Genomic DNA, 27803 nt, shown 5'->3' with positions numbered 1-27803 from the left:
TAACCTCTGACTTGGCAGGAGTGGTGAACCAACCCCTCTCCAAACAACTGTTAGCCCGACACAGTTTCATTTGCAAGGAGTTACAGGAAACTCGGGGAGGGGGGGTGTTGTTGTTGTTTTTTTTAACACTCTAGCATGATTTTATAAGGTTGCAGAGCTGAATTCTCACCCTATTTCTGGGTTTTGGACAACTTTTCCTGAACAGCGTGCGTGCACCTCCTCTGCCCCCTCTCCCAGGGTGGACGTCCGAACAGCCTTGCGAGGCACAGGGCTACACAAGTGCTCCTGTGTGTGGCCGAGCACGGGAGTTCATCGGGGTGGGGCGGGGGCCAGGGCGTGAGTCCACCACGGACGATGCTGACACGCTACAGAATCTGGAGTCCTGCCAGCTGGTTCTGCTTGCGCCCGCCTGCACTGTCAGCAGCAGGGCACATGCTTCCTACCGCCGTGCAGAGGGTCTTTCTGTTCCATTTCAGCCTCCCAGCTTCTCCTTCCCACCCTGACCCCGGCCACTGTGTGAGCCTTGGAGGAAGGCATGGCCCATCACCAGGTGTGGGAGCCAAGGTGGGACCAGCGCTCCCCGGCAGGCAGAAAGGGGGTGCCTGCCTGCAACAGATGGGGGTGGTACCTGCGTGGAAACAGGCGAACCTCCGGCTGTCAGAGCTCTTCATCTTCCCAGCTGTCTTCATCTTCCCAGCTGTCGGAGGTGTTTTCTCCCCCTCCAACCCCTACCATGCCCGAGGCTCATCCAGCACTGTGATCCCCAGTGACACAAAGGTGGAGGGGGTGGGACATCTCGAGGGACCGTCCACACTGATGGATGCAGTGTGTTGGGGTAGGAGGTCCCCAGACGGAGGTCAGGGATGGAGGCTTAACAAGCCCAAGCCACGGTTGTGCTGGCGGCAGAGGCTGGGGCCCCTGAGCCACGGTAGGAGCTGGACTAAGTATTATTGCTGGGTGATGAGCAGACATCAGGACGCCGGGGCCAGACACCCAGCTCAGATCTGCGACTGCGGCCCAACCACGCAGCCTTTCGATAACTTGGGCCCCTCATCTGCATGACGGGAGTAACCACAGTGCTTGCCTCCTTGGGTTATGACGATTAAAAGACCTGATGGCTTTACGTGCTTGAAAGAGGGGCTGGCGCATGGCACGCTCTTGTCAGACCCAGTCTTCAGCCCCCAGCCCCATGGCCTGACACCTCCACTCTCCTGCCTTGTGCTCCTGCCAGCTCCCTTGTGAGGTCCTGCAGCAGATGACGTGGCCTCTTGAAGCCGGCTTCCTCTGCTATGGACATGGCCACATGGACCTCGAGTGTGGAAGGACAGCCCTGCCACTAAAGGTGCCCTCGGTGCTCACTGCTTCTGCTGGCCTGGCAGTGCAAGCGTTTGCCGTCATTCCGTCATTTAGTTTCCAGAATGGGCCCCTTCTCAGGGGCCTGAGATCATGGAGCCTGGGAGCTGTTAAGGCCAAGACTCCAACCCAAGCCGTTGGGTGCTGGGCTGAGTCCGGCCTGTGTGCGGTGGAAGCAGCGAGACCTGCTCCTGGGGCAGTGAGTGGGCTCCATAAGGTGGCGTGTGCCTGCGTTTCCCCCACAGTGCAGACCCCACGAGAACTCATCTCTTGTCACCTCTCACGGGGTTCATCTCATCTCTAGGCTCAAGGACAAGGAACCAGCCCCCTGGGCCCAGGGCCCTGCCAGCTGGGAAGGTCTGAGGTGGGGCCCACAATGCCCCTCCCATCCTGGGCAGCTTGGGGAGGGCGGCCCCCAGGACAGAACGCAGGGCACTTGGGGTCTGCACAACTTATCAGTGGCTTTATTACTCTCCAGATGCTGGTGAACTGTCGTCTCCGACACGCTTCCCACGGGCAGGCATCTCTGTCCATCCCATGCCTTCTGGCTCGCAGAGAGACAAGCCAGACCAGGGAGCCCACTGCCAGAACCCAGGTCTGTCCTGGCGGAGCCGTCCCCGACTCCGCCCTGGGGGGTGCCTCCTGGGGAGGGAGTGCCTCCTGGGGGGGTGTCCTGTCAGAGCCGTCCTCCACTCCGTCCTGGGGGGTGTCTCCTGGGAACAAGACCCAGTCCCCTTCCTCCAGCCTCCTCTAGACCAGGGGCCCCGCCTGCTGCTCCTGGCCAGTCCTGCCCCCCACCCGGGAGAGGGAAGGACTGCGGAGTCTCCTTCTATAGGCGGGAGAGACTGCGAGGACGAGGACGGCGTGAGATCCGAACAGGAGTGAGGTTTGGGACATAAAGTGAGAGTTGGTAAGGAACAGAAAGCTCTAGGGCACCAGGAGGTTCGGACAAAGGAGGGGCCGGTGGAGGAGAGAGACAGGGGGCAGAGGAGCCGGTGAGGGACGGGAGGGGTTGCACGGCGGGGCGGGGGCTACCCCAGCGGCCAGGGCGGGAAGGGACCCCCGCCTTCGGGGCCCGGCGCCGCCGCCCCGCCCGCGCCCGCCGCGCGCCCGTGGATGCGCTGGTGGCGCAGCACGTGCTCGCGGCGCCCGAAGCCCTTGCCGCACTCCCAGCAAGCGAACGGCCGCGCGCCCGAGTGCGTCTTGCGGTGGCGCACCAGGTGCTCGCGCCAGTAGAAGGTCTTGCCGCACTCGCAGCAGGCGTGTGGCTTCTCGCGCGCAGGCAGCGGGCGCAGGGCCGGACCCGGGCCGCCGGGGTGCGTGCCGCGGTGGCGCCGCAGGTGCTCCTTGCGCCGGAAGGCCTTGCCGCACTCGGGGCAGGCGTGCGGCTTCTCGCCCGAGTGGCTCTGCCGATGGCGCAGCAGATGCGCCGGCTTCAGCGAGGCCTTGCCGCACTCGGGGCAGGACGCAGAGCCCGGGGCCGCCAGGAAGGCGGGCAGGCCGGGCGCCGGTGGGGGCGGTGGCGCTGGCTGGGGGCTGCCCGGCTCCTGCTTGTAAGGGCGCGCGGCCTGGGCGTCCCCCGTCGCCAGTTCCTCAGCCCCGGGGGCCGCGTCTCCTGCAGGCAAAGGTGCAGTCAGGGCGGGTGCAGGGCACAGCCGGGCAAGGGAAGGCCGCAAGGGCGGCCCGTGTCCTGCCTAGAGGGGTGGTCCCGGGGCAGGAGGGGAACGCTTAATGCCAGGGAGCCCTCCGGGAGGGAAGAGCGTTGTCCGCCAGCTTCTGATTCATCCCTGGGTCCCCGTACCGCACAGGGCCTGGTGCAGAGTGCCCAATAAACGAATGGATGGGTGGATGGACGGGAGGAGGAAATCGACAGGTAGGTAAGTGGTAAATGAGAGTGTGTAGACGGATGTTGGAGTGGATGGATTGGGTGATGGATGGATGCGTGGGTGCACGGGTGGGTAAGTGGGGATGGATAAGTCGGGTGGGTGGATGAACCACACATTTCCTTTCTTCAGGTTTCCAAACTGCTCTATGGAATTCCAAGGAGATAAGCAACCTTTAGGTGTCACACTAGGACGGGTGTGATAAAAACCTGTTAGTCTCTCCCTCTGTGCCGGCACAGTGCCGAGCACGTTGGTGTGCCGTCTCATTCCGCCCCCGCTGTGGTCCCCGTTGAGGGGCATAAGAGGGCACTGCCTCGGGTTCCCAGTCACCGTCCCAGCGCTGCTCCCTCTCCGACCCACGCCCCTCTGGAGGTCCACAGGCACCCCACCCCCCCCCCCCGCCGACCCGGGCTCTACAGGTCCTGATGATGTCATCAGAAGGGCCCCCATCCTGACACCTCTACACGTGGCCTCAGAGATGATCCTCAGCTCCTCCGTCCTCTCCAGCCACAGCCCTGGCACAAGGTGAGCGCCACCCTCCCCCACCGGGTCTCGAGGCGCCTGAGTCCAGGCCGGCTACCAGAGTCACCTTTCTGCCTCTGGTGGGCATCCTCGGGTTTTGCCTCCCGGGTCTGTTCCCCGCTTTGACGAGATTCAATCTGATTCTCCCTTCCTCACCCTAATGCCTGTGGTCGGGGTGGAGCCAGCACCTTCCCCAGCTCCCGGCCGGGGCTTCGGCTCCAGGCTGGCCAATGAGAAGAGAGTCCTGCACAGTGCCTGGGTCAGGAGGAGCATGACTGCAGGAGGTCTCGCCACGCGAAGAACTGGGGCTCAAAGGCTCTGGGGTCAGGCTGCCGGGGTGCAACCCTGGCTTGGCCGGCACCCGAACCTGGGTGAGTTATTTCACTGCTCTGGGTCTGGGTTCCTGCAGCTACAAAAGGTAGCTGATGACGCCGGGGATCTGAAGGGCGGGCGCGGGATTCTGGCGAGCTGGCGGGACCACGCCTGGCGCATCATGGGCGCTCGCTGTCCTGTCTGACCCCCCACTCGCCGTGCCCTCCAGAGCACGGCGTGTCTGATTCAGCTCCCGTCCTGGTGCCAGCACGGGGCCTGGCTCACAGCAGGGATGTTCACTGGACAAATAAAGGGCGGACAGGAGAGGGCCCCCCGGGGCTGGGAGCGCTGTGGGGAAGGAGTAAGCTGCTCACCTGAGGGCGTTACCCCACCGTCTTCCTTTCCCACGCCGACCCCGGAGCCTTCTGCCGCATCCCGAGGTGCCCTCATTGCTGGTCCCTGAAACCAGAGATACCACAACCCCAACTGAGCAACCTGAGCCACAGTCTCTACTTCTCTCCCTCTCAGTCCTACCGCTCGCTCCGGGGGAAGCCAGCTGCCAAGCTGGAGGGTGCTCGGCCACCCCACGGAGAGGCCCATGTGGCGGGGACGGAGGCCTCCAGCTGACCACCGCGTGCGGGAGCCGCCTCAGGATCAGATCCTCCAGCCCTGGGCCAGCCTCCAGGTGAGGACAGCCCCAGTAGGTCTTAAATGCAACCTCGTGAGAGACCTTCAGCCAGCACTGCCCCAAACTCCTGACCCACAGAAGCTGCCTGAGATGACAAATGTTTACTGTTCTGAGCCACTAAGTTTGGTGCGATTTGTTACACAGCAGATAACTGATGCACCTGCTTTGAATCTTATTTTAGCTTTTTAATGCCTTTTGCAAACTCCTCGACAAAATGCAGAAGGAAAACAGAGAAGCTACTTTTAACTCAGCAAAAAATAAAGGAAGTTGAGAAGGGAACTTCTCCCAGCTCAGCCGGTGGACAGCTCCAAGCAGCATGGCGCCAGCCAGACCAGTGGTTTAAAAAGCAGCTTCACACTACTCTGGTTCCCTTATACTCTTTCTCATTGTTCCTCGAGCCCATGCCTCCAGGAAAAGACCAGAATTCTCCTGGTGCTGATGAGGAAGAGCTGTCAGGGGTTACAGGCACTCAACCCCGCTTCTCACGTTTCACTTGTTTCAGTGCTTTTGGACCCAAGCAGCTATTAGGCTGCAGATGCCGACAATTCTGCCAGCTGGCGAGCAGATGGTAGGAAGCTTCCAGGGCCTTTTATGAAAGCTCGTCGTTAGGAATCCCTAAGTGCCCACCTTGTCTGGTGGTGGTGGGAGAATCCACGCGGTCACCTTGCTACTGCAGCACACTAGTGTGGCTCAGGGCGTTACGGCAACGCAGGTGCTGCCACGTCACTCGCGTCTGCTGTGGCCTGGTCACTGCCACGTGCTCAGCTCCTACCTCTGCCCGGGGCCCCGCCTGCACCTCCAAGCCCAGGCAACAGCAAAGGGCCAATGGTGTCCTGGGTGTGCCAGGCGCTCAGAGCCCCACGCTTCTGCACGCGCTCTTCCCTCTGCCTGGAGCCCCATTCCCACCCGTGCCCGGCCTGCCCTCCTACACACCCTGCAGGCCCTGGCCAAGCGCCGGCTCTGCCACCTCCCGCAGGCTCAAGGGCGCCCCCATCCTGGTACCCTCCACACTGCACTCCCAGCAGCTTCACCGAAGCGTGACACGCGTACAGTGAATGCACATGGTTCACGGCACACGACCCGAGTTCCACGTGCGTATGTGCTCGTGGCTTCGTGAGCTTCCCTGTGCACATCCGTAACCTCCCCCCTTCCCTCCAGCAGGGCAACCACTGATGGGCTTCCCGGCACGATACAGTGGTCTCTGTCTTCTAGGACTTCATGTTCATAGAGCCATACAGTAAATCGGTACTTCTTCGGGGGGGAGGGTCTAGTTTCTTTCACTCAACATCATTATTTTGAGATTAAGGAAGAAGGCCTACAGTTGTCTTTCCTTGGTTTTGGTACCAGGAAAACGCTGGCCCTGTAGAATGAGCTGGGACGTTCCTTCCTCTTCAGATGTCGGGAAGAGTTGGTATGGTCATTTTCCCTGCAAAAGGCCTGGTCGGCCTCCCATTGGAGCTGCCTGGCTCGCACGCTCCAGGAGGGCGGGGACTGGCCTGTCCCACTTCTGTGCTGAGCCTGGCACCAATCTTTTTATAAACAGCAGCTTTATCGCGACATGACTCATATGCCAGAGAATTCACCCACTTAAATTGCAATTCCCCGGTTTTTGGTACATTCCGTTGTGCAACCATTACCACAATGGATTCGAGAATATTTTTATCACCCCCAGCCCCCGTACCCCGTCCCTGTCAGCAGTCACTCCCCATTTCCTCCCCGCCAGCCTCCGGGAACCGCTAATCTGCTCCCCACCTCTATAGACCTGCCTCTTCTGCGAATCTCACGGCAACGGAACCATGCAACGGAAAGTCCTTGTGACCGGCTTCTTTCATGTTTTCCTTGTGTTTTTGATGTTCGCCCACGGTGTAGCCCGTCAGGGCTTCACGCCTCTATGGCTGAGTGGTGTCCTGCTGCGTGGACAGGCCGCGTTCTGTTGATCCACTCACCAGCCGGTGGATGTGAGGGTTGTTTTCACTTTTTGGCTGTTACAAGTGACGCTGACTTGCTACCACTCAGGTCGTATCGCATGTGAGGTATGTGTGGACGTGTTTTCACTTCTCTGGGTTCACACACAGGAGTGGGGCTGCTGGCCCACGTGGCCGCTCCACGTTCAACCCGAGGAACTGCCAGACTGCCCCCCACCGCGGCTGCACCATTTTACAACCCCACCACCTCAGAGGGTCCCGACCCCCGGAGCCTCTCACCGCAGCCCTCAATGGACACTGAGCAAGTGCACGGACAGAGGGATGGAGGTGTCCAACCACCTGCCTTCGCTCCAATGGCTCAGGACATGCTCCTCGAGGAAGAGGGTCAAGACAAGGGCGTGCCGAGGTGTGGGGTGGGGCTGGCACGGGGCCACCTGGGTCCTGGGCGCCTCCAGCCACAGACCTGCTTGGGGGGCCCAAGCGAGTTACTTCCCACGGGGGGGTCAGTTGTGGGGGGAGGTGGGCAGCACATGGTCTCACCAGGAGACCCCGCTCAGACTGGCGGACGCCGAGCTCCCAGCTCCCTGGCCTCAGTGGGGCCCAGTAACCCCAGGTGATGCCTGCCGGTGTGCAGGCAGGGTGGGAGCAGGACGCGGGCTGGCTCACCCCGGAGTGGAGCCTGGGAAGCTGCACTGACCGGCCACCCTGCGATTCCCAGGCACACAAGCCTGGGAACTTTCTACTGCTCGGGGGGGTGGAGGTGGGGAGGGGGGCCTGCAGGTGGCCTGCGGGCTCTCTGGTTCCGGGTCACAGGCACAGGATGCTGGACTGTGCCAAGGCTGAGCCCCATCCCCAGGAAGATGCTGGGCCAGGTGTTGGCACCCAGCAGGGGACAGAGGCAGGGATCTCAGGCCACAGCACATGGGTTCTGTTCCTCTCACCCCCCCCAACTGGCTGTGTGACCTTGGGCAAGTCACTCGACTTCTCTGAGCCTCATACCTTCACCTCTGAAATGGAGAGGATGATAGCCTCCAGTGCCCACTCCTCAGGACTGCATGGGGACAGGCAGGCCATGCTGATAGTGCGATCTGGGGGAGGCTTGGCCCTGCTGTATCGGCTTGACCTTCAGACGGACCTGCGATTAAGGTCAGCCTCCCCGATTGGGAAGCCATGTCTACAGAGGCTGGGGAGGCCCCCTGGTTGGCAATACTCATGCCGTCCACGTGACCCGGGGCGAGGAAGCTCCGTGAGGGTCTCCCTGCCCCATCCGCCTGCTCCCTCGGCCGATTTTAATCTGTGTCCTTTCACTGTGATGAACAGCAGCTTTCCTCGAGCTCTGAGTACTTCCCATGAACGACTGAACCCGGGGGTGGTCCTGGGACCCCCGAACTCTGCACACGCGAATCACCTGGTACCTGCCCAGTGCCCAGGCTTTTCCCTGCAAAGGCCAGGGGGCAAAGGTTTTCGGCTCTGCGGGCCCTCTGGTCCCTGTCGCGACTGCTCAGCTCTGCCCCCGGGAGAGTGGATGGTGAGGCCGTGGCCCCGTGAGGCTGTGTCACACCACAGCCCCCGAGGCTGGCAGATATGGCCCTCAGGCTGCAGTCCGCCGACCCCTGGGGTGCAGCCAAGGGCCGACCTTACCCAGAGAGAGGTCTGGCCTTTGCCCTCAGCTGCTGGGAGGGGAACCGCTGAGCCCTCACTCAGCACATCCTCCTGCCAGGGGCCTTGGGCCGTGTTGGACACTCCAACAGCGTAATTCATGTGAAGGCTCTGGGCCACACGGTATCCGCTCAGCCTTTCGCGGGGGCCGGAGCCCCAACACCTCCAGGCGCGGAGGTGCGGGGAGCACCCTGGTTGGTGATGCTCCCTGTGTCTTGCACACGTTGTCGCCAGGAGGTGGCACCGCCCACGAATCCCCTGGGAGGAACCCTCCTGGACCCTGCCCTGCTGCCCCCTCCTCGACTGATTTAATCTGTGTCCTTCCTCTGTGACCAGCCACAGCTGTGCGCAGGATGGAGCTCTGAGTCCTTCCACTGAGCTGTGAGACCTGAGGGTGGTCCCGGGGACCCCGAACTTGCACTGAGCATCAGGAGGGTGGGCTTGTGTACAGTCCCTCTAAACGTCCTCACTGGCCTGACCTTCCCACCCGACTCGACCACACCCTGGACCTCAGGGTCCCATGGAGCCTGTTGTGTTTGTCTCAGTGTGGAGCTGAGGACCCCCGGCCCTGGGGAAGGCAGACGGCAGGCCCGGGGTGGGGGGACGCGGCGATGCAGGCCCCTCCCGCCAGCCGCCTCCGCTCACCCAGAGCTCCTCCAGCAGGGCCACGGCCTCCTCCCCGCTCTGGGGCCGCCGGCTGCACACCCAGGCCTGGAGGTCAGCGGGCAGGGCGCTCAGGAACTGCTCCAGCACCAGTAGCTCCAGCATCTGCTCCTTGGTGTGCACCTCGGGCCGCAGCCAGTCCCGGCACAAGGCGCGCAGCAGGCCCAGCGCCTCGCGGGGGCCCGGGGCGTCGCCCAGGTGGAAGTGGCGGAAGCGGTGCCACGGCGAGTCCAGGGTCAGGCCCTCGGCGGCCCGGCACTCCTGCTTCACAGGCTGGGCGGCCGGGGCCTCCATGGGGCCGGCGGGACAGCAGCGCCTGTCGGGGGCGAAGGGTAGCGGTGAGAACCCAACTCCGGCCATCCCCCGGAAGCCCCTGCCTCTGCCATGGGCATGGGGTCGAAAACCACGCTCCGTGCGTGCATGCGTGCGCACCGCCCACGCCCACCCAGGAGCGGCGGCGGCGCCACGCTCGCCGGCCTCGTGTGGCCTCCCTGTCCTCCCTCTAGCCCCGCAGCCTCCCCGCGCACCAAGATCTTAGAACGGATCCCTGCACGTAGCACATGCTCGAGAAAATGTGAGCTGTCATCACCACCATCGATGCCTGGTTACGTCCCAACCCACGTCCCCGAGGCAGACACCCTAGGATGCTTGCTCCAAGCCCCCCCAATCTCTTCCTTACTAGCCAGTGTGCACAGAACTATGTCCGTCCGTACCCCCCACCAGGTTCATATGTGGAAGCTCTAACCCCAAATGTATTTAGAGATGGGGCTTTTAGGAGGAAATTAAGACTAAATGAGGTTATCAGACCGGGCTCCTACAGGACTAACGTCTTCGTAGGAAGAGGAGATCTGTCTCCCCTGAGTGAGAGGACACAGCAGGAAGCAGCCGTCTGCAAGCCGGGAAGAGGCCCTCACCAGACACCGAGTCTGGCTGCACCTGATCCCCGACGCCCAACCTCCAGAACTGCGAGGAATAAATGTCTGCTGTTGAAGCTGCCTGGTCGGTGGTGTTGTCACGGCCGCCCAGCAGGCCACGATGCTCAGGGGCCCCCAATCACGTCTGCGTACAGGGAAACGCGAGAGACTGCAAGAGGCCCCCCTTATCCGTTCTCCCCATTCTCCTTTTGTAAGACCTGCGCCCCGGCGCCCCCAGGAAGCCGTGTGCCCTCCACTTCCTCCTCCCCTTCCTGAAGGAGGAAACAGACGTGCAGTGGCTTCAGTCGTGGGATGACGCAAAGCAGTGGCTCTCGACCAGGGGTGACGTTACCCCGGGGAGGCATCTAGAAAGGTCTCGTTGTATGGGGGTGGGGGTGCTGCTGGCATCCGGTGGGTGGAGGCTGGGGGTGCTGCTAAGGACCCTACAGTGCACAGGATGGCCCCCCAGCAGAGAAAGACCCAGCCCCTAAGAAACCCCGGCCTAGAACTGTGGTCCTCGAATGGCCTGGGGACCCCTGGGATCCCCAAGATCCTTCCGGGGGGTACCTCGAGGTCAGAACTATTTTCCTAACACAGGTTCCCAGCCTCTTTCACTGTCATTCTCTCCTGAGTGTATGCTGGGGCCTTCCAGAGGCCACAGGCTGCGAGCAGAGGCAGATGGGAGAACCCAGCTGTTCAAGTCAGACACTGAGATGTGCAAGACAATGATGCCACGTTTCCAGCTTTTCGTTTGGGGAAACATGGTTATTTTTCATTTAAAAAGTGTTATTTTTAAAAAATAAATAAAATAAACTGTCATTTGCTGGGGGGGGATAAATCGGGAGATTGGGACTGACATATACACACTACTATATATAGAATATATAACTAATAAGAACCTACTGTATAGCACAGGGAACTGTACTCAATACTCTGTAATGACCTATATGGGACTAGAATCTGAAAAAGAGTGGCTATATATGCATGTATAATGGACTCACCTTGCTGTACACCTGAAACTAACACAACATTGTAAATCAACTACACACAAATAAAAAAAAATTAAGAAAAAAAGTGTAATTTAAATCTTAACATATGGAAAGTTGATTACTGCAATTTCTAAATGCATTAATATTTTGAAATTTTCTCAGCTTTAATTTCTAACATGACACATACCAATAAATGTAATTCCTGTAAGCAAAAGTGCTTTGTGGGGGGTCTTCAAAAAAATTCTAAAGTATAAAGGGGTCCTGAGTTTAAAACCTTCAGGAGCCACTGGCCTGCAGCCTGGGTTTTGCTTTGTGTTTTCTTGTTTGCTTGTTTGTTTTTTCCCACACTGTGTGGTATGTGGGATCTTAGTTCCCCGACCAGGGATTGAACCTGCACCCCCTGCATTGGAAGGGCAGAGTCCTAACCACTGGACCACCGGGGAAGTCCCTGCAGCCTGTTTGTTTAAGTCAAGTTTTACTGGCGCACAGCCATGCCTGTCTGCCACACACTGATGATCTTCTAAGACTCAAGGCTGGCCCAACCTCAGGGCCTTGGTACTGCCATTCTCTACCTCCATCTTTGCTCCGCTGGCTCCTTCTCACCTCTGAGGCCCAGATGCCATCCTTCCCTCCTTGGACAGCCTCCCTGAATCACCTACACACCCTCCCCTACAGTTACTGTCATGTCACCGTATTAATTTCATCTCAGCGTTTAATAAGATCTGGTTTTCCCATATCTGGGCGCTGATTTCCCTTGCTAGAATTTGAGCGTTGCAAGGGCAAGAGGCCACATACACAGAGCCCAGCATGCTGGCTGGCACTGACAGAAAATTTATAGGATGACCGGTCCTGTGTGATCAGCATTATTGCCCCCATTTTGCAGATGGAGAACGTGAAGGCCTTGCCCAAAATCACCCAGCTAATAAGTGGCAGGGGCTGAACTCACACTGGCGTCTGTCTGGCCCTGGAGCTGGTCACAGCATCACCTTCCACCCACCCATCCTTCCATTTAAGGACTGACTAGCCCAGCAGCGGCAGGAAAAGATTTCCCAGAAGACCTGGGCCAGAGCCGAGTCTCAAAAGAGACAGAGAAGCCTGCTCTGTTGTGAGAAAGATCCCTCTGGGACAGGAGTGGAGTCTCACCTGAGTGAGTGAGGCCCTGGGAATCACGCTGAAGGGCCTTGTGACCTCAGGGACCCACGCTCTCGGCTGTCCAAGGTTAGCCCCTGAGGCAGGGCCAGACGGACTCTTCCCTGGGTCCCAGGGTCACCAAGCTCAGGGGCTGCTCCTGAGAAAGCACATACTGACTGATAAATAAGGTCACTCCATGCAGCCACTATGGAGGTTCCTCAAAAAATTAAAAATAGAACTACTGGGGACTTCCCTGGTGGCGCAGTGGTTAAGAATCCGCCTGCCAATGCAGGGGACACGGGTTCGATCCCTGGTCCTGGAAGATCCCATGTGCCACGGAACAACTAAGCCTGTGTGCCACAACTACAGAGCCTGCACTCTAGAGCCCACGAGCCACAGCTACCAAGCCCGTGTGCCACAACTACTGAAGCCCATGCGCCTAGAGCCCGTGCTCTGCAACACGAGAAGCCACCGCAATGAGAAGCCCGCGCAATGCAACAGAGAGTAGTCCCCGCTCGCTGCAACTAGAGAAAGCCCGCGCGCAGCAACAAAGACCCGACACAAGCCAAAAAAAAAAAAAAAAAGAAGAAGTAATTAATTTAAAAAAAAATAGGTTAAAAAAAAATAGAACTACCGTTTGATCCAGCAATTCTACTTCTGGGTATGTATTCAAAGAAAACAAAAGTACTAATCTGAAAAAACACACGCACCCCGACGTTCATAGCAGCATTATTTACAATAACCGCCAAGACATGGAAGCAACCTAAGTGTCGTTGATGGATAAATGGACAGAGAAGATGCAATATATATATATATATGTGTGTGTGTATATATATATATAAAGCGGAATATACAAATATAAATACATATATAAATAAATATAATGGAATATTATTCAGCCATAAAAAAGAATGAAATCCTACTATTTGTGAAAACATGGATGGACCTCGAGGGTATTGTGCTAAGACAAAATAAATCAGATAGAGAAAGGCAAATGTATAATTCCCCTTACATGTGCAATCCAAAAAAAACAAAAATAAAGCAAACTCATAGATACACTGAACAGATTGGTGGTTCCCAGAAGCAGGGGTGGGGGCGCTGGTAGGCAAAATGGGTGAAAAGAATCAAAACTTACAAACTCCCAGTTACAAAAGAACTAATTCCTGGGGATGTAAAGTACCACTTGGCCACTATAGTTAATAATACTCTGTTGTATATTTGAAAGTTGGGCTTCCCTGGTGGCGCAGTGGTTAAGAATCCGCCTGCCAATGCAGGGGACATGGGTTCGAGCCCTGGCCCGGGAAGATCCCACATGCCGTGGAGCAATTAAGCCTGTGAGCCACAACTACTGAGCCCGTGTGCCGCAACTAATGAAGCCCACGCGCCTAGAGCCCGTGCTCTGCAACAAGAGAAGCCACCGCAATGAGAAGCCCACACACCTCAATGAAGAGCAGCCCCTGCTCGCCGCAACTACAGAAAGGCCGCGCGTGCCAACGAAGACCCAACACAGCCAAAAATAAATAAATAAAATAATTTTTTTTTAAAAAGCATTAAAAAATATGTATCTTAAAAAAAAAGAAAGTTGCTGAGAGAACAGCTCTTAAAAGTTCTCATCATCGGGCTTCCCTGGTGGCGCAGTGGTTGAGAGTCCGCCTGCCGATGCAGGGGACACGGGTTCGTACCCCGGTTCGGGAAGATCCCACATGCCGTGGATCGGCTGGGCCCGTGAGCCATGGCCGCTGAGCCTGCGCGTCTGGAGCCTGTGCTCTGCAATGGGAGAGGCCACAACAGTGAGAGGCCCGTGTACCGCAAAAAAAAAAAAAAAAAGTTCTCATCATGGAAAAAAAATTCTATAACTCTGTATAGCGATGGATATTAACTAGACTTATTGTGGTCATCCTTTTGCAATACATACAAATATCAAACCGTTATGTTGTATACTTGAAATGAATATATGTCAATTATAGTTTGACAAAAAACAAGAAGAAACAAAGCAAAATACATCCACACACACAAAAGGTCCCTCTGCTGTGGAAAGCAACTCCTCTTATTCAGTGAGGGCCAGTGGCTCCAGCAGCTGCCACAGTGCTCTGTGCTGCCTCCATGAAAGCAACTGTAACACGCCTTTGTGTGTCCCGGTAGCATCATCCAGCCCCACCAGGCACCCTGGAGGCCTCAGGAGACCACCACGAGGCCTGTGTCTTACTCTGCCCCACCCGTCCCTCCCAACAGCCCTGCGACTTGGGGAGATGAGCCCCACTGTAACGAAGGAGAGAAATGGACATGCAGAGAGTGACAGAGAGGCAGGATTCGAATCCAGAGCCCACGCCTGCTGCATTAACTTAATGGTTAAGAGGCAGGGCTCTGGAAGAACAGACTGGTGGTTGCCAAGGGAGTGGGGGAGGGATGGAGTGGGAGTTTGGGATTAGCAGTTGCACACTATTATATATAGGACGGATAAACAACAAGGTCCTACTGTAGAGCACAGGGACTATATTCAATATCCTGTGATAAACCATAATGGAAAACAAAATAAAAAAGAATGTATATATGTGTATAACTGAATCACTTTGTTGTACAGCAGAAATTAACACAACATTGTAAATCAACTAAACTGCAATAAGTTTTAAAAAACGCAAAAAAAAAATGGAAAAAACAAAGAGACACAGCTTCTGGAGCTTGCCTGCCCGGCTTCCGCTTTTAATTCAGCCATTTATCGGTGGTGTGACCTTGGGCCCTCTCTGGACTTAAATTCCCCACCTGTAGTACAGATCTAAGAGTAACTCCTTCCCCACAGGGGTTGCTAGGAGCATGAATTAGAAGAAGCCCCCATCCCACACAGAGTAAGCGTTCAGTGAAGACCTGCTGACCCACGCCTGGGCTTCCCACCCCTGCACTAGTGACATTTAGCGCTGGACAATTCTGTGTGGCAGACATCCTATGCAACCTACAGTGTTTAGCAGCATCCCTGGCCTCCTTCCACAGTATGCCAGCAGTATCTCCCCAACTGTGACAATCAAAAATGTCTCCAGAGAGTGCCTCGAGGTGGGAGGGGGGCAGGCACAGTTGACCCTGGTGAAGAGCCACCGGTCCACTGAACAAATATTTACTCAGAGCAAAGGGCCCTGGAGCAAATCCCAGCCCTGCCCTCTCCCAGCTAGTCGTCCCAGGACAAGGTATAGAACCTTTTACACACTAAATCTCCCTTCCCGGGTTGTAAAATGGGGAGAGAAGTCATACCCAAGAGTAGCAGTAAGAATTCAAGATGTAAGGAAAACAAAGATGCTGAGAACAGCACCCAGCTGTGCTAAGCAAGCCTTCAACCAGAGTTAACCTTTACTATTACTGTTACTTGGTGAGGTGCTAGGGATATAGCTTCGATCAGAAGCACACACATTAAATCCAAGTATGAGGAAGAACAGGGGTTAAAATAGCAAATAAAAGAGGCTGATGGGGGCTGACGGGGAGGAGGGCAGCCTCACACGTTAACAAGAGCAAACACAGCCTTGAAGCACTGCACGCCCACGAAATTAGTCCCTTGCAACAAGCTAGTGGGGGGGGGAGGGCACCCGAAAGAAAGAAAGAAAGAAAGGACAATTCAGCTCATCCTCGGGAATCTCACAACTCCACAAAAGTGAGACCCAACTTGTAAAGACATGCACTACGTGAACCACCTGCACCCCACCCACGTCTGGACCACGACCCTCCCCCAGAGCCCCTTCCAGCAAACCTCTCCGACCCGGTCCTTCCGGCGACCCCGGACTCCTCGGCAGGGCCCAGCCCACCCGCTGCTGGAGTCCCCTCCCCCTCCCCCCACTTCCCGACCCTCCCCCACTACCCCCCCTCAGTTTCCAACTCTCCCCCGCGTTCTCCGCCTCCGGGACCCACATCCCCCTCCCACTTCCCGACCCTCCCCCTCCCGTTCACGCTCCCCTCCCCCTCCCCCTTCTTCTCGGGCCCCCTTTTCACTCCCTCCCCCAACCCTCCCGTTCCTTCCTCCTCCGGCCTCCAGCCCCCCTCTCCCCAAAGCTCGTCCAACCGGCCCCCTCCAATCCCTCCTTGCCCCCCTCGCTCACCTCACTCTCCCGGGCGAGGCCCCCCAAGCCCCCTCGCCACCTCGCACATGCGCACAAAGCTCACCAGGACTCCATGCCCCGGCAGGCTTTGCGCCAAACTCATCTGTCCCCCTCCCCCCAACTCTCCCAGAAACCCAGTGGTCCTTTCCCCCAACTACGCCGCCGGCTTCACCCAGAACTACATCTCCCACGAAGCATCGCGGCAAAAGTGGATTCCCATTGGCTCTCGCCGTGGCGACCCACTCACTCCCGTCCCCGAATGGCTCCGCCAGAGCAGGAACTACATTTCCCAAGATGCATCGAAGGGCTGCCAGCGGCCTATGGGTCCTCGCAAACATAGCCTTTCAGAGCGCCAGGGTTTGGACTACATTTCCGAGAATGCACGTGTAGGTCTTCCCATTGGCCCGTGCGCGGGCGGGCCCCGGGCATGCGCAGACGTGCCGAAGGTGGGAGCCGGTGGGCGAAGGGAGAAGGAGGAGCCATGGCGGCGTTGCCGTGGAAACTGGAGGAGGCTGGAGGCTCCCGGCCCCCAGGAAATGGGGCCCCTGTACCCTAGGAGCGGGCGGCCCGGGCCTGAGTTCTACGCCAATCAGGGCCTGCGGGGTGCGTCTCCTTGACAACGGGTCGCGTTTCACCCCACCCCCACCCGGGCAGAAGCAGTGATGTCCGAGGTTGATGCGCGGTCTGAGGTTGATGCGCGATCCGAACGTAAGCCGGCTGCCGGCCTCAGGGGAGTGTGGGCCGGGGGCCGACCCAGGCGCCCTGATCTTTTCTGTGAGTCCGGCACGCGGTGTCTGGCCTCAGTTTACCCCCCTTTGAGTCGGGGAGGGAACTGCCTGAAAGTCCTCGACGTGACCCCGTTGGACAGGGCCTCAGTCTCCCCATTTCAGCAACGGGAAGATGAGTTGGAGCTCCGTGCACAGACGGTTCCAGGCCAGAGGACGACCCAGGAGCCGCGTGGACCCAGGGCTAGTCAACGCCTGATCCACACCTCGTTTCCTCGGTGCAGGAAGGGTGAGAAGGACACTCCCCTCGCTCCCACCTCCACCGTCCGGACTGGTGTGCAGACAGGGTGTGACAGTGGCTGGCGCGTAACCATCATTCATTAGATGGACAATCACTTTTCCCCTGGTTTCACAAGCGGTCAGTGGCTGAGTCACAACCTCCTGTCCGAGAGCGGGTGAAAACCAACCTCCTCACTGTGATCTAACCAACCCTGGCCCACCTCTCTGCCCACTTCTCCCCTCTTGCCCAATGTGTTCCAGCCACACAGGCATCTTTTCTGCTCCAGGAAAACACTGATCTTTGTTCCCACTCACTTCTGATTGACCACTTGACGTCTCCACTTGGATTTTTTTTTTTTTTTTTTTGCGGTACGCGGGCCTCTCACCGCTGTGGCCTCTCCCGCCGCGGAGCACAGGCTCCGGACGCGAAGGCTCAGCGGCCATGGCCCACGGGGCCAGCCGCTCCGCGGCATGTGGGATCCTCCCGGACCGGGGCACGAACCCGTGTCCCCTGCATCGGCAGGCGGACTCTCAACCACTGTGCCACCAGGGAAGCCCTCCACTTGGATTTTTTAAGGGACATCTCAAACCTTAAGGTGTGCAGAGGAGAATGTTTTGCCCCTCCCCCAGCAAAGAAGCTTGCTTTCCCCCCAGTTTTCTCCCCTCTTAGAAAATGAATCCAGGGGACTTCCCTAGCGGGCCAGTGGTTAAGACTCTGCGCTTCCACTGCAGGGCCACGGGTTTGATCCCTGGTCGGAGAACTAAGATCCCACAAGCGGCACAGCCAAAAAAAAAAAAAAGAATACAGTTCCATGGCATTGAGTACATTCACATAGTTGTGCAACCATCACCACCATCCATCTCCAAAACGCGATTCGTCTTGCAAAACTGAAACTGTCCACACTGACTCCCCATTCCCCCTGCCACCAGCCCCTGGCAGCCACCATTCTACTTTCTCCCTATGAATTTGACTATTCTAGACACTTCAAGTAAGTAAGTGGAATTATACAGTACTTGTCTCTTGTGACTCTGGCTTATTTCACTTAGCATAATGTCCTCAAGTTTCATCCATGTCGTCATGGCAGGTGTCACAACTTCCTTCCTTTTTAAGGCTGAATAATATTCCATTGCATAGATAGACCACATTTTGTGTGTCCATTCCTCAGAAGGCACCTCTTAAAACTTAAACCCTTGGATTTCCCTGGCAGTCCAGTGGTTAAGACTCCGAGCTTCCACTGCAGGAGACATGGGTTCGATCCCTAGTCGGGGAACTAAGATACCGCATGCCGAACGGTGCAGCCAAAAACAAAAAAAACTTAAACCCTTGACTCAATCGGACCCTTTCAGACCCAGGATTCCTCTAGCTTATGTGGTGCCTTTGTGCAAATTACAAGAGGGCACCCCGCAGAAGGAGTGCAGGGGCTTGGCAAGCAAATGTTCCTCTAACAGCAGTTCTCAAATTCCGGTCCCCAAAACAGCTGCAAAGCATCCCTTAGCAGCCCGTTAGAAATGCAAATTCTGGGATTTCACTGGTGGTCCAGTGGATAAGGCTCTGTGCTTCCGATTCAGGGTGCGTGGGTTCTATCCCCGGTCGGGGGAACTAGATCCCACATGCATGCAGCAACTAAGAGTTCGCATGCTGCAACTAAAGATCCCACGTGCCACAACTAAGACCCCAGCGCAGCCTAAATAAATAAATAAGAACTGCAAATTCTCGGCCCCCAACTCAGAACCTCAGGGGGCAGGCCAGCACTTTGTTTTAACAAGCCCTCCAGGGCATTCTTATGCTCCTCACGTGCATCCACGCCTTAGCCACACGCTAGAATAGTAACCACTCCTCAGGGTTCCTGTGGGGATTCACGAGTGAATACATGCAAAGCACTTAGGACACTGCCTGGCAGAGAGTAAGGCGTCAGTCGATAAACATTAGCTATTTTTCACTTTACCTATCGAGTCACTAATGAAGGCGAGCCCAACCCGGATGCAAAGTTGACCCCACCCCACCCCACCCCCAGCCCACCACCGTGTAACGAACGAAACAGCTTATTTCACCACAGACTATCCTCTACTCATCACTTGTCCGATTCCTGTGTACTGGGCACTTATTATAAAGACAGCTGCTGGGCAGGCTCAGAGAATACAGGGGCAGACGGCAAACATAATCCGGGTCCATTCCGAGCTTCAGCACCACACAGTGGGTGTGTCAAGGTTCAGAACGCCCCCCAGCACCCCTCCGCGGAGATGCAACACCCTGGGTGGACCAGTTCATCAGTGTCTTCATCCGAGTTGGAAGTGACCTGGCACACAGAGTCCTGTGGGAATGATGAGAGCCCAATAAAGGGCAGTGCTTATTGGCCTAAGCCAATCAGACGCTCCCGTTCTCCTTGCCAGTAATTGGCGGAGGCTCAGGTGTGTGACACCCTCTGACCAATGAGGCGTGAAGGCAGGTTTGTGGGGCACCTCAGGGAGAGGTTTCCCCAACTCTCAAACAGGAGGTAAGCAGTCAGAGTGGTCCTGCATTGTCTGGTCTGTGGGTGACACTTTAAGCGGCGGCGGCCGCCATGAGGGGTGACAGTCGGAGATCCCACTTAGGATGGAAGGGAGGAGAGAGGGGGGAACCTGGTCCTTTTTTTCCCCTCTATTTTTAGTTTTTTGAGGAACCTCCATACTGTTTCTTCATAGTGGCTGAACCAACTGACATTTCCACCAACAGTGTAGGATGGTCCCTTTTCTCCACACCCTCACGGCATTTGTTAAATTGTAGTTTTGATTTGCATTTCTCTAGCAATTAGTGATGATGAGCTTCTCTTCATTTGTTTATTGCCCATTTGTATGTCTTCTTTGGAGAAATGTCTATTTAGGTCTTCTGCCCATGAACCTGGTCCTTCTTAGCATGGTTGAATTAACCGACCAGCCTCCTCTTTACCATCACATCCCCTCAAGCCTTTTCATGCCAAGCTGTCTGCTCTCGAAAGCAAAGGTGACAAAAGTCACACACACATCCAGGGCCAGTTCCCTGGAATTGCAACCTGTATGGTTGCCCAGGGCCCCACGCTCGGTTTAATGCTCTCCTGTGGCCATCTTCAAATTCTTTTTTTTAAAAAAATATTTATTTATTTATTTGGCTGTTCTGGGTCTTAGTTGTGGTATGCGGGATCTAGTTCCCTGACCAGGGATCGAACCCGGGCCCCCCTGCATTGAGAGCATGGAGTTTTAACCACTGGATGACCAAGGAAGTCCCCATCTTCAAATTCTAAATGCTTTTTTTTTTTTAACATGAGGCTCTGCATTTTCACTCTTCATTGGGTCTGCAAATTAAGTAGCCATTCATGTAACATCACCTTGATGGTTTATGCAGTATCCACACACCACGGCTGTTTCTCCAGCATTAAAGTATACCATAGTTATTGGTGAGGAATAGAATGAAAGAAGGACTCCCTGGATGTCCTCCCTCCATTTCTTCACCTGGTAACATCGTACATCCCTCAGTGATCAATTCAGATGCTGCCTCCTCCAGGAAGTCCTCCCTGACTATGCCCACCGCAATAAACCTGGATGAAGGGCCTCATCTGAGCTTCCACGGTGCCCCTTCTCTCTCCACCTCATGCTTCAACTGTGTGTGTGTGTGTGTGTGTGTGTGTGTGTGTGTGTGTGTGTGTGTGTGGCTGCCCTGCCGACCCTCTGGTGAGGAACTCAATAACACAGACCCAGTTGTTGCCAGCTCCCAGCTTGGGGCCTGCTCCTGAATGAGTAAATAAGCATGGGAGGAAAGTGGTTGTCACCCTTCTTCCCAGGCCCGAGGGCGAGAATTCCTTTGGCAGCAAACTTAGCCATCCCCTATAGAAGCTCCTCGGCTCCTTTGTAGCACCAATGTAATTATTACTCAAAATAATAATTAACGTTTTCTCTTTGTATGGTGTTTAAAGCGGGGAGATCCTCCAGGGCCGGGAGGGCGTTGGGTTCACTTCTGGGTCTCCAGCCCAGAGCACCCGGGAGGCTCAGGTAACGTTTACTGGATAAACAGGTGATGGATGAGCCTGTGAACAAAGGAGGGGAAGAGTCCTGGGATGAATGGGTGGTGTGTCCGTGTAAGACTGCACCCCCCAGTGAGGGCTCCCGGGGTGGGGGCATGGTGGGGGGCTGGATTTGAGAGTGAATCATCTTCACCAGGCCGCAGGTACCAGTCAAGGGTGAACAATGAAATTGTGAATGAATTGCTTAATGATGGGGTCACACTGCCCCCTTTATGTTAGCTCACCGGCACGCTCACCCAGATCAAAGCATCAGCCCATTTTACAGTCGGGATAAGTGAGGCTCTACGAGGTAAGTGCACTTTCCCCAAGTGACACAGCAGGAGAGAGGCAGGGGTGGGGCTGGACTCAGGCTTTAGGACCAGCAGTGGGTGTGGTAAGCCTCATCTGAGGCCATGGCCCAGCCCAGGGTGGGGGGCAGGTTCTCCACTGGCCTGAATACCCCCTTCCCTGGGCACGCCGACAGTGAGCAGGGCCTACAGTAGGAGGGAGTCAAACAGGGGTTTATTTTCTCACCGTTCTGGAGGCTGAAGGTCCGAGATCAGGGTGTCAGCAGGGCTGGTTTCTTGTGAGTACTGATTTTGGGTATTGGTTGGGGGTACCACACTTTAGTGAGTAGGCGAGTTCACAGATATGGAATCCACATGCAGTGAGGATCAACTCTTTTTCAAAAAATAATTTTTAGTTTCATTTGTCAAGAGAGAATCCCCACCAAAACAGGAAATAACATTCTTGTAAATATGAGATACAGGTCCCTGTGTTAAGCGGCCTTTTCCCAGTGCCACTTATTCTGGGATGCTGACTCCCCAGAGGGGACCACCGGAGAAGCGGGCTGTCTTTGTGAAGGTGAAGGGCCCGACCCTGGACTTAGATTGCCAGGTGGTAATTCTCAGCTCCTCTCTCCGGCCGCACAGGGTAGGAGGGGGGCCACGGGGGTGGAGTCAGGGAGATGGGAATGAGAACAGATGCAGAGCCAGCAACCCAAAACATCTCATGTCCTGTGATATTGTCAGGAAAAACTGCCAGACAGAAATAAACGTTTATTTTTAAACGAACTCCTTCAGCAACAAGAGAGCGTTCCTCATAACCTCATAACCATTTGAATTTATGCTGAACTTTTTATAGCTCCGGGAAACAACTCACCCCCTGAAGAGGAAAGTTTAATGGGTTTTATAGTTTGTTTACACCAACCAACGCCTCCTCCAACTCACATTAACTTTCTCCTGACGTTTTGTAATTGCCAAAGCAGGCTTCCCGTGAACTGAAATCTACAGGATCTTAATATAATTGTCCTATTCCGTAATAAGAATCATAGTATATTTCATAATTAAATGTAGTAAAAGCTCATTAGCTTTATACTTAAGGAGGTCTTTGGGGTTTTGCTTTATTTCTTTCTCTGGTCAACCTTTTTCTCCTTGGGTGTCAAGAGTTTTAGGAAGCGTGTGTATAGTCAATGTAGTCTCACTTGGGGATTTTTTTTAAATGTTTTATTTATTTATTTATTTTTGGCTGCGTTGGGTCTTCGTTGCTGCACGCGGGCTTTCTCTAGCTGCAGAGAGCGCGGGCTACTCTTCGTTGTGGTGCGAGGGCTTCACATTGTGGTGGCCTCTCTTGTTGCAGAGCAAGGGCTCTAGGCGCACAGGCTCAGTAGATGTGGCTCGCGGGCTTTAGAGCGCAGGCTCAGTAGTTGTGGCACTCGGGCTTAGTTGCTCCGCGGCATGTGGGATCTTCCCGGACTACGGATCGAACCCGTGTCCCCTGCATTGGTAGGCGGGTTCTTAACCACTGCGCCACCAGGGAAGTCCCTTAATGTTTTATGATTCTGTCTTTTATTATTTTATTATGTTTTGGCCTAGCGTCATGCTGGGATCTTAGTTCTCTCACCAGGGATCGAACCCATGCCCCCTGCATTGGAAGCTGAAGTCCTAACCGCTGGACCACCAGGGAATTCCCCCGTCATTTGGGTATTTTTATTTTTTAACAGATGTAGTTAGAAAAGCCTTTTAATGAGACACACATTTCATTCTCAAAGAAGAAATACACAGTTATGCTTTCATACTTCCTTTACAGAGGGAGTTGCCATGGTCTGAATATCCGCGTCTCCCCAACATTCATGTTGAAATCCTAATGCTTCGTGCCTTGGCACTGGGAGGTGGGGCCCCTCAGAGGTAATTAGGTCATGAGGGTGGTGCCCTCAGATGTGGGGATCAGTGCTTTTATAAAAGCGACCCCAGAGAGCTTGCTAGCCCCTTACACCGTGTGAGGCCACATAGAGAAGGTGCTGGCTATAAACCAGGAAGAGCGGGGCCCTCACCAAGAGGCAATCATGCTGCGGCCTTGATCTTGGACTTGTAGCTTTCAGAACTGTGAACAATAAATTTCTGTTGTTGATAAGCCACCCAGTCTGCTGTGTTCTGTGATAGCAGGCGGAATGCACTGAAACAAGAGTGATACATTTATGTGTGGGTCCATATCTCTGTTTATCTTCCACGTCTAGCACCCGCTTCGTGGGATTATTGTGAGGATTAGTTGAGATCACGTAAGTGAAGAGCACACCAGTGTCCCCCTGGATACATTTTAGTTGATGTTGTCAACTCCTTGTGTTACCAACCAGGGTTCTAGGCCTACTTAGTCAATAGAAACTGATCAGAGGCCAGACAAGAAATTCAGGCAAGGCTTTATTGGGGCCCCTGCTGCAGCAAGGGGGAGCGACAACAAACAACAGGTTCCCTTGCTGGCTGGCTTGCTGGGGGGGGAATGGTGGAAGCTCGTTCCTTATCTGGGTTGAGGGTAGGGGCGTGTCCAGGGGTCAGGCCAGAGGAGTGACTTAGGTGGTTTGCCCACCCCTCTGGTAGTGTTGTGTACAGGGGGCATGCTCAATACCCTGCTTTTGGTCCCAACACCCTGTTTTTGCTCCTGGCTCTTCAGAAATGGCAGTTGGGTTTTTCGGTGTATCTTTTGTCCATAATTCTACCCCAACTGCACTTTCTTGCAGTTATTTTTAGTCCCATACAGTTTGATGTTTGTCCAGGTGTAAGCATTGCAGCACTGCAGCAAAGGGTCCCGGGTCCCAGCCTGTCTCACTTGCACAGTGATGAAGGTAACACGAGGAAATGCCTGTAAAGCACCCAGCACGCCCACCTGTTGCCAGCCCGGACCCTTCCTCGAGACCATCTTTATTCTCCTGGTACCCACTCCGTTGTCTCTGATAACTGCACCCAGTTTTCCTGGGGAGTCGAGTGGGCCATTTCTCCCCCACTCCCCTTCCCCCTGGTTTTGGGGAAGCTGGCTCCATTACCAGCTCTAGGAGTGATCATGTGACTCACCCCCTCCCCGGCCACTGTGATTGGTTCAGGCCACCCAGTCAGATTCAACAAAACAGAATGGAACGTTTGCCAGAACAAGTGAGAGAAAGGCAGGCACCAACTTTCCCACCTAACTTTTAGGGAAGTAAGTGTAGCTTGGAAACTGCTGGAGGCTACCTTGCCACCATGTGGATGCCTAGAGTGAAACAAAAGGGAGGGTAGCAGAGCCAAAAGTTAGATGGCAAGAGACTAGGCTTTGGTGACACTCTTTGAGCTCCTGGATCAAACCATACCTGAAGGTGTCTATATATATGGGGTTTTTTTTGTTTTTTTTTTTTTTGTGGTTCGTGGGCCTCTCACTGTTTTGGCCTCTCCCATTGCGGAGCACAGGCTCTGGACGCGCAGGCTCAGTGGCCATGGCTCATGGGCCCAGCCGCTCCACGGCATGTGGGATCTTCCCAGACCGGGGCACGATCCCGTGTCCCCTGCATCGGCAGGCGGACTCTCAACCACTGCGCCACCAGGGAAGCCCCTATATGGGTTTTTTTTGATGTTATACAAGCCAACACAATTTTCTCCTTTTTTTTGCCTTAAATCTGTTTGAACTGTGTTTCAATTTCATGCAACCTGAGCCCTAACTGTCATAGTCCTCCTAGTTTATGATCCGATTCCTGGGGATTGGAATCCTTGAGATCTGTGCAGATTGCATGGAGCAGCCACACACCTGGATCATAGAATTCTGAAGTGTTAGGGCCACAAGGGGCCTTCAAGAAAGCCCCAAGCAATGACCAGAGTTTCAGAGCCTGATGGGTGTGGGATCGAATCTCAGTTCTGCCCTTGCTCACTGTGGGTTCTGGACAAAAAGCGGTCATTGTAATAATGGGGATGGCACAGGGAGGTGGTGGCGGGTGGCACAGGGGAGGTACCTAACCTGGTTGAGTCGTGAAGGACGAGAAGGAATTATCGAGACAAAATGAGGGAGGGCAACAGAGGTAGAGGGAACAGCTAGAACAAACATGTAGAAGTGGAGAGATGGCAGCACAGCTGGGAAATTTTCCAGTAGCTCTCTGTGGCTATAGTTTACTGTTCCCTTGGGGGTTGGGGGCGGCTGTCAGATGTGACTCTGGACGAGTGGGCCAGAGCCACACAATGAAGGGTCTTGGAGCTCAGCCAGCTCTGACTTCCTCCGGAGGGCGTTGGGGAGCTGTAGGAGGGCTTCAGACAGGGAAGAAATCGTCATTTCGGGGTGATAGAAAGCTGTTTCTGAGGCTGATATGGGGAGAGGCCGGAGGCAGGGAGGACAGGACACAGCCAGGGGTGGGATTGTCCCCTCCCTCCCATGCACCCCTCAGCACCTGGGATGCACGGAGTAGGTGTGAAAATCTGGGGACGGCAGTGAAGCAAAGAGGGTGTTATAGGAGCACCCACCGTGTCCCCTACATGGGGCTGTCAGATTTAGCAAATAAAATTAAAGCATGCACAGTTCCATTTGCATTTCAAATAAATGACAAATAATTTTTTAGAAGTATCAAGACATTTTCTACTAAAACATTTCTCATCCAAATCTGACCGGGCATCCTGTAGTTTATGTGGCACTGGCCCGTTTCAGATTTTCACGTGGGTGAGAATCACTTGAGGATCAGGTTAAAAGGCTGTGTGCCTCGGTAGGTCAGAGTGGGGCCTGGGATCCTGCACTTCTCAAAGGCTCCCGGGTGGGGCCGATGCTGCAGGTTGGAGACCCGCACTTTGAGGAAGTGTCCACACTACCTTGTGGGGGTGGAGAAGAGGATGACACTGTTAATCGAAACAAAGCCCTCAGCACTGTGTCCAGCCCATGAGATGGTTCTCCTCAGCATGATAATTTGAATAGTGTCTCTCTCTGTGTGGTCTTTCTCTGTATCTCAGGGGACTTCTCAGCAGCTGTGCTGCAAACTCTCCACCTCCGGTCTGCCCAGGGCAGCTGCTCCTGTCACTTGGAGGAGAAGATATAATCAGGAGGACGTAGGAAGGGGGTTTGTAAAGGGCTCCAGCATGGAAGTGTTCCTTGAGCCCCTGCACCCAGGAATCCCTCTGGGTACAGCCCTGGGGGTTTACGTATCACTTCATTCAACACTGACCGATGCTTGCAATGCACAGAGTGCTGTGGGGAAGTCGGGGCTCTTTTGGTTACAGTGACAGACACTCGAGTGGAATTTGCTGAGGCCACAAATGGGATTTCCTGGGAGAAACTCACTGGAGGGAAGGCAGAGCTGAACAAACCAACCTCAGGAAGGTTAGGGGGTGTTGGGGGGGGCACCTGAACTCAGCCAAGTCATCCTCTCTCTCCCCTCTTGCTTCTCCGTGCAGCTTCATTTTCTCCTCCTGCAGCCTGGCTTCCTGCACACGATGACAAGGCTGCCATCAGCTCCCAAGTCTCCCATACCCCACAGAGATAGACAAAAGCTTTTCTCAATTCCAAAGGGGAAAAATCCCAGGGAAGGCTGCTGATTGGCTGACCTTGGGTCAGGTGACCACTGCTTGCTTCTTTCTTTGAGCTCAGACTCCATTCTCTTCCCAGCCCCCGTGATCTTATCTGGTCCCACGGCTTTCATTTCCATCTAGATGCTGACGAATCCCTGAAGGGGAGCATTGGAACTGTTTTTTGAGCCTAGCATCCAAAAACCCTGAATTAGTTAGGGTGCGGGAAGCTTCCATAACTAGGAAACCCACACTTCTTAATCCATTAGGGCTGCTATAGTAAAATACCACAGACTGGGAGGTTTATGAACAACAGAAGTTTATTTCTCACGGTTCTGGAAGCTGGAAGTCCAAGATTAAGGTGCCAGCATGGTTGTGTTCTGGTGAATGCCGTCTTCAGGGGTGTAAATGGTGGGCTTTTTGCTGTGTCCTCACATGGTGGAAGGGGCAAGGGAGCTCTCTGGGTCTCTTTTATAAGGGCACTAGTTACAATTATGAGGGCTCCACCCTCTTGACCAAAGACCCTCACCTTGTCTTGTTCCAAAGACCCTCACCTTCTAATACTATCACCTTAGGGGCTAGGTTTCAACACATGAATTTTGTGGGGACACATATGCAGACCACAATACCATACATTATAATGGTAAATCACAAGCTTTTTTCTCTTAAAACTTTTAATGATTGTAAATACACATAACATAAAACTTACCACCTTAACCATTTTAAAGTGTGCAGTTCAGTAGCATTAAGTACATTCACATTGTTGTGTGACCATCACCACCATCCATCTCCAGAGCTGTTTTCATCTTGCAAAACTGAAATTCTGTCCCCATTAAACTTTAACTCTCCATTCCCCCTCCCCTAACTCCTGGAAATCTCCCTTCTACTTGA

At 54.8% G+C, this 27803-nt stretch overlaps 2 protein-coding genes across 5 annotated transcripts in view; one reads left to right on the top strand and one right to left on the bottom strand.

Annotated features, from left to right (window-relative positions):
- ZNF787 (zinc finger protein 787) overlaps nt 1-27803 on the top strand; it is a 68452-nt gene that overhangs the window by 13784 nt on the left and 26865 nt on the right. The gene's annotated exons all lie outside the window — the stretch shown is intronic.
- ZNF444 (zinc finger protein 444) lies at nt 1795-16402 on the bottom strand. Of its 3 annotated transcripts, none has more exons than XM_033412044.2 (4): nt 16288-16402; nt 8988-9321; nt 4445-4529; nt 1795-2968 (listed from the first exon to the last, which is right to left on the bottom strand). In XM_033412044.2, the coding sequence occupies exons 1-4, from the start codon at nt 16311-16313 to the stop codon at nt 2385-2387; spliced, it is 1029 nt and encodes a 342-aa protein (XP_033267935.1). In that variant the 5' UTR covers nt 16314-16402; the 3' UTR covers nt 1795-2384. The 3 variants fall into 3 exon arrangements, with proteins under 3 accessions (XP_033267935.1, XP_012393471.1, XP_033267936.1); XM_012538017.3 differs by lacking the exon at nt 16288-16402 and adding an exon at nt 16116-16256; XM_033412045.2 differs by lacking the exon at nt 16288-16402 and adding an exon at nt 9920-14214.

Source organism: Orcinus orca, chromosome 20 (assembly GCF_937001465.1).
Source record: "Orcinus orca chromosome 20, mOrcOrc1.1, whole genome shotgun sequence".
In the NCBI taxonomy this organism is placed as follows: domain Eukaryota; kingdom Metazoa; phylum Chordata; class Mammalia; order Artiodactyla; family Delphinidae; genus Orcinus; species Orcinus orca.
This window is presented reverse-complemented; position numbering and strand designations above follow the sequence as displayed.

Excerpts from the sequence above, each read along its gene's own strand:
- ZNF444 (XM_033412044.2), bottom strand. The coding sequence starts at position 16,313 with ATGCTTCGTGGGAGATGTAGTTCTGG. Across the intron at positions 4,530-8,987 it reads CCCTGCTGGAGGAGCTCTGG|GGACCAGCAATGAGGGCACC; the intron begins GTGAGCGGAGGC and ends CTCTGGTTTCAG. Across the intron at positions 2,969-4,444 it reads CGGTGGGGTAACGCCCTCAG|GAGACGCGGCCCCCGGGGCT; the intron begins GTGAGCAGCTTA and ends CTTTGCCTGCAG.